Source organism: Chelonia mydas, chromosome 20 (assembly GCF_015237465.2).
Source record: "Chelonia mydas isolate rCheMyd1 chromosome 20, rCheMyd1.pri.v2, whole genome shotgun sequence".
NCBI classification, from domain to species: domain Eukaryota; kingdom Metazoa; phylum Chordata; order Testudines; family Cheloniidae; genus Chelonia; species Chelonia mydas.
The window spans coordinates 1347020-1352890 of NC_051260.2; the positions used below are offsets into that span (position 1 = coordinate 1347020).

The 5871-nt window shown below is 63.4% G+C and overlaps 1 protein-coding gene across 1 annotated transcript; it reads left to right on the top strand.

The window, feature by feature from the left end:
* Positions 1–387: 387 nt before the first annotated feature.
* Positions 388–4008, top strand: TEX49 (testis expressed 49). The gene is made up of 4 exons (XM_027827087.3): positions 388–577; positions 1279–1413; positions 1928–2072; positions 3852–4008. Exons 1-4 carry the CDS (start codon positions 493–495, stop codon positions 3898–3900), a joined length of 414 nt encoding a protein of 137 aa, XP_027682888.1. The 5' UTR covers positions 388–492; the 3' UTR covers positions 3901–4008.
* Positions 4009–5871: the final 1863 nt, after the last annotated feature.

Below are 5871 nucleotides of genomic sequence, written 5' to 3' on the forward strand. Positions count from 1 at the left end.
AACTGAAACTCCCTCCAGCCCCTCCTCCTCTGGGCTTTGTCCCTTTCCCGGGCCAGGAGGGCACCGGACTCCTTTTTCTCCAACCCTTTAGCTCTCACCTTGCAGGGGGGAAGGGCCCAGGCCATCAGTTGCCAGGAGACAGAGTGTCACCATTTATGTACCCTGGCCCTGTGCTCCGCAACAATTACACCCCTGCCTTATCCCACCACCTAGAGACTTAGGAAATGCCTAGGGGAAACTGAGGCACCCCTACAGCATTCAGAGGAAACATTAAGAACAGTCCCGCTTCGTCACATCATGACCCTCTCCCATTACAGCCTCACAAACCCACATTCCACGTGGGCGGGCGGACAGTCGCCAGCCGGCTGCCGGGGCATCTCTATGGCAACAGAATCAACTGTTGCTGGAAGGCAGAGCCTGCCAGCGGCTGGAGGGCTGCAGCCGCAGAGCGCCTTTGGTGACTGAACAGGGAGGAAGTGGGCGGTTTCGGACATGGCTTTCTTCGGGCTGACATTCCTGGGGTACCAGGAGCCCTTTTGGGAGAGAAGGCTAGAGTTAGAAAAGCCTGACACAACAGGTAAGACGAGAGCCCAGATGTCACAGTGATGGGTGCATTAGAAACAGACACGGCTCGTTGCCGGGCCAAGCGCCTTGGAGAGTAGACTGCGGCTCTTTGTGGGGGCAACAAATGCGAGGCTTTTCCTTGGGCGATGTTTGAAAACCTCTGACCCCTGGTCCCCAGGAGGGGTGTCCCAGTGGAGTGGGAGGGGTACAATGTTCTGCTTCTGGCATGTGTCAGTTACTAAAAACCTTTCTCCAGTCACCCCATGGGGTGGTATTTGGATTAACCTACAATACAACCCCCCTAAACCACATCACTCGACAGCATTCCAGCCATCCCTCCATCTCCCAGTCCCTCTGCATCCCAGGCTCACAGGTGCGGCCGGAGAGTCTCTTCCAGCCCCTTTAAGTTGCCTCTGGCCTCATGTTCCAAGCACCATCTTGCCAGATGAGGGCTGGACAGGTCTCCCTGCAGGAGTCACTGTCCTCGCTGGCTCTTTGAGCCTGCAGAAGGGCTGGGTTCAAACCCCCTCAGGGCAGCAGTGACTGAATCTCATCCACTGCTGATGGCCAGCTAACAGCCCGGGTGTGAAACAAGGTTAACGGGTCTCAGTCCAGTTCTTGGAGGACAGGTGTCTACCTCAAAGCCCCCCACACTAGGCTCTGGTGCCATCTTCTGGACTTGATTTTAAGTTTCCTTCTTGTCCTTCCACTCAGAGCCAAAGCCGCTCAAAGGGGGATTGTTTCACCCAAAGCTCCCCCCGATCGGCCCGGGGCGCTTTGACGGCACAGTGCACCAGGGGAGCTACAAGCGCTATCAAGAGGCCGTGAAGAAGAATCAGCTCCAGAGATGTAAGTGAACAGAGGGGTCTCGGCATGACAAAAGAGGGAACGTGGAGTCAGGACGCCTGGGTTCTAGGCTGGCCTCTGCCACAGCCTCCCTGTGTGACCTTGGGCAAGTCCCTTCCCCATGTTACATGTGGGGAGAACGATACTAACCCCCACCCTCCATGCCAGCAGGAGACGCGGTTCGGTTCGTTGGCCTTTGCAAAGCACTTGGAGCTGGGAGAGATCCTATTGGGATCCAGGAAGTGCTAAAGGATCCCCCCCAGCCTAAGAGGGGGATCCACAGGAGCTGGACACCAAATAAATCCGGGGACAAATAATGAAATAACAGGGAAGGTGGAGCTGTGAGAGACGCCGGGCAAGGGGGTTTTCATCCCCAGCTACTGCTGGGAAGGAGTGGTGTTCTGCTGTGCTCAGGGCAGGGTGCCCCAGCTGCCCCCTCCCCTAGCAAGCAACAGCGACCCCAGGAAGCTGGTTGCCCTTCCTAACAGCCTGGACCCTCCCGTCTGTCTGATTATAGCCCCCAACCAAATCTTCAGGGTCCCAGTGACCTGTGCAGAGGACAGCGGCTGGTGGCTGCCCAGGGATCCCACGGTCCGCGCAGAGGAGGTCACCCCCTGGATGACGGTGCCACGGCACCCCCGGATAAGGAGCCCCATGACCAGGTGAGATCATAGTGCCGGCGGCAGAGGGGACGGACATGGGGAAGGGGAGGTGCAGGGGGAGGGGGTAGCCCCCCGCCCCGCCATCCCAGTGTCTGACCCAGGCTCGTGGCACAGCAGCCGCCCCCAGTTTGCTTAGCGAGGCCCCTCTCCCAGATGGTAATAGCCCCAGGATCAGAGGGCGCTCAGCACCTGGCAGGAGCAGAGTTCACCTGTGGCAGGGCAATGAGTGAGAGCAGCCTCGCCTCGGGCCAGTCGGACACAGCGGGTGAGGGGAGCCAGCCAGGTACGAAAGTAGGAGAGCAGCCATCGCAGGCCAGAGCAGGGGCCCAGCCAGCGCCGGATTCCAGCTCCGCCAGGGGCCCGATCACCCTGTGGGGCGAGCGTAGGAGGGTCCCCGCAGCTCCGCCAGGCCGAGGCAGGGGGTCGATGGGGCATTTCTCACATGTCACTCAGCTGAAGACTCAGGTTTGGGTCACTTCTGGATCCTCAGGCCCCAGCTTCGCAGGGGTCAGGCTGGGGAGCAGGGCACCCTGCGAGAGCCCAACCTAAACAAACAAAGCCCCGAACAACTCCAGACGCAGGCAACTGAAAACTCCACAGCCAGCAAGAGGCCCCTGAAATCCCCCCATCCCCCAGCACCCACAAGCCGCTTTGGTCTCCGTCACCCCTGGTTCGGAGACATCACCTGCCGCCTCAGACCCCCCCCACGCTTTGCAGGTGCCCAAAAAGCAACCCTGGACCCAGCGGAGCAGCAAGCAAGTTCGAGAGTCCCCGACACTGCTCCTTGCACAGCCCGTCAGCCCCGTGCAAAGTGGGCGGGAGTCACCACAGGGGCATCTCGCACCCACTTGGCGCTGGGGCCAAGGCCTGGGCAGGGTGGTGGAGCCTTGAGCGCAGCACCCAACTTACCAGAGCCCTGGCTCCAAGGGCACGCTGGGTCGTAACCCGCACCCCGCACATGCGAGCCGTGCCCATGGCGGCTGGTCCTGGCACAGGTCCCTGCCCGTTTTGTCCTGCCAGGCACGAGCCTGGCCCAGCCAGCAGCCACTGGGGGGCAGCAGGGCACCTTCGGCTCCGCTCCCGGCCCGGAGACGAGGACCCGGCCCCGAAGCCTGAGCGGCCAAAGTTCAAGGCTGGCACAGGGCGGCTCCAGATGCTGCCCCCCACAGGCCCCCGCAGCCTGGAGCTCCCTTGCTGCTCCCACGCGCCGTACAAAGGGACCCAAATCAACTGGCGGGTGGGGGGCAAGGCCGGGCGCTGGGTCCCCCAGAGTCTCTTGTAGCCACATTCCCAACAGCGGTTCCCCGGGGGGCTGGATGCACAGGGCTCTAGAGGGTGCTCTGGAAATGGGGCCCAAGCTCAGCCCCCCCAACAAAGGAGGCCCTGAATCAGCGGCTGCCAGCCAGACAGGGCGGCCCCCCACCCCGAGCCCCTGCTGCTCCCTCTCCCTTCCCCACCCTCCTTTGCAGGTTCTGGGCGCCAGGACAGAGCTCTGATGGGGGGAGGGTTTCTCCCCAGGTCCTGGCCACAGATGAAGAGCCCCCGCCTGATGCCGCAGCCCCGCCTGACCGCAGGGTCCTCAAAGCAGGCGCTGCAGCATGGCACTGTGCAGGCCCCACAGAGAGGGAACCCCCCTCCCTGCCCTGGGGGCTCCTGCAGTGCCCACGGCCCCGGGGTGCACCCGTCCTGTCGCAGCCCGAGCAGCCCAGCGCTGCCTCCTCATGCACGGGAGCTACCTGGGCCGGGGCGGGCATCTGATGGCTCCTTTCCCTGCCCTAGGTTCGTGGACAGCATGGGCCTGAGCAACCCCCATTTCAGCCTGTTCTGAGCCCCACAGTGGGCCCCACTGCCGGGCACGTCTGGCCTTCCATGGACATGGAGCAGCCCCAAGCGCTTGGGCCCGGCGGGCACCGGGGCAATAAAGCGATCGAACTGATTGGGCCCAGGATGGTGATTTCATGGGGAGGAAGCGCCGGGGGCCTCCCTTTCTGCCTAGGCAAGGGGTAGAAGGACTACGGCGGGGGAGGGAGTGGGGCTGGTGGGTTAATTCCTATGGCACAGAGGAGACATGGAGACTGAGGCCTGCTACAGAACCCAGCCCCAGGTGCCAGGGCCAGACCATGTTCTTCCCAGCGCTCCTGCGGTTTGCCCTGTTTGGCACACGCAAGGCCTGTGGGGACAGGACTCCTGGGTTCCATTCCTAGTGCTACCCCCAACTTGGGTAATGTCGGTGCACTGTGTCCCCCAGCCCTGTGCGCCAGCTGTGGGTGAGAGCTCCGCTTCTCGGGCACGAGGGAGCTTCCCACCCCAGGGCCTGCCATGGCTGCGTGGGAGCCAGAGCACGCTCTTGGCTGGTACTAGACTGGGATGAACGCCCTAGGAACCTCCCCAGCCTCCGTGCCAGGCGCGTTCTCTACCATAAACACAGAGCAGTATGGACGTACAAACAAAACCCTTCCAAAACCAGCCCCTGCCCCACCTGCACAATCCCCTGCATCCCTGGCGGAGAAGGGAAGAGAAGGGTCCGCACAGGACAGGTGGTGGGCACAGCTGCTGGTGCCCAAGTAGCAGGAGCCCATGTACCAGGGTGAGAACGTGTATGGGCTAGACAGGCAGAGGTGTTCCGGGGGCCCTCTCCACCCCATCCCCGAGGCCTCGCCAGGCTCCCTGGCACAGGGGCAACTCCCCCAGCACACGGGTGTGCACAGGAGTGGGCCGTAAGGGTGGGGGAGCGTGCTGGAGGGATGGGCAGCAGCGAAGTCCAAGAGCCGGTGAGCTGTGCCCAGCCCCTTCAGCGAGCAGCACAGCCCCCGTGCCCCTTCGGTGCTCTGCCAGTGCCAGTCACGCTGGCCTCAGCAGCCCTCTGCCCACCCGTCCTCCCCCCTGAAACCAGGAGACAAGGGGCCGGGTTGGTGACAGGCGGAGCTGCGTGAGTGCGGGCTGCTCTCCCCCCCAGCAAGGCCCCGTGCTTCCCTTCGCACCTGGCTCGGCCCGGCCCCTCCTGCAGCTACTAACCTGGGGCGCCCGCTCTTCCCAGGGGTCACTGACAGCACGAGGCCAAGGGGAGACGAGGCCTGACCCCCTCAGTGCTCATCTCTGCTTGTCACAAGCATCCTCATCACACCGAATAAACCAGGCCCCGGGGCCGAGCACAGCCACTTCCCTGCGAGCCGGGCTCCCCCCGCCCCCCACAGCCCCAGCCTAGCAGCGCCCTGGCGTCTGATCCTACCGTGCTGGCTGTTCGGGCGAGGCAGGGTGCGGCCGCCTGTCGCCTTTGCACCCAGCAGCAGCCGGAGCCAAGGGGTGCCAGTGGGGGGGGGGGGGGGAGACGGAGACCCCGTCCAGCAAGGTTCTGGCAGGGGAACATAGCAGATTGAGAGCCCCCCGCCCAGCTCCAAGTCCCCTCACCCCCCACTACTGTCCCTGAGCCCTGTGGCAAGAGCTCTCAGACACCGAGAGCCGTGCTCACAGCCGTTCCCGAGGGTGCTCAACGCCCCTGGAAACCCGGGTCAGAGCCAGCAATGCACCCCCAGGAGTGAGAACTCCATCCCAATGCCCTATGCTCCAACCCTGCCATGGGGGCCCCTTCTGGCCCAGCCAGGCCAGGGTCTGTGGAATTGTCCCATTTCACCACCACACGGAGCCACCCCAGCCAAGCGCCCACCAGGCCCTCAAAGCAACCCTGTCAAAGTGCACAAATTCAGAGGCTCCATGGCCCCCGCCTCCCCGTGCTCTGTGCTTGCCCGCTGCCCACAGACACAGCAGCCCCTGGGGACGGGACACGGCCAGGACACAGCGG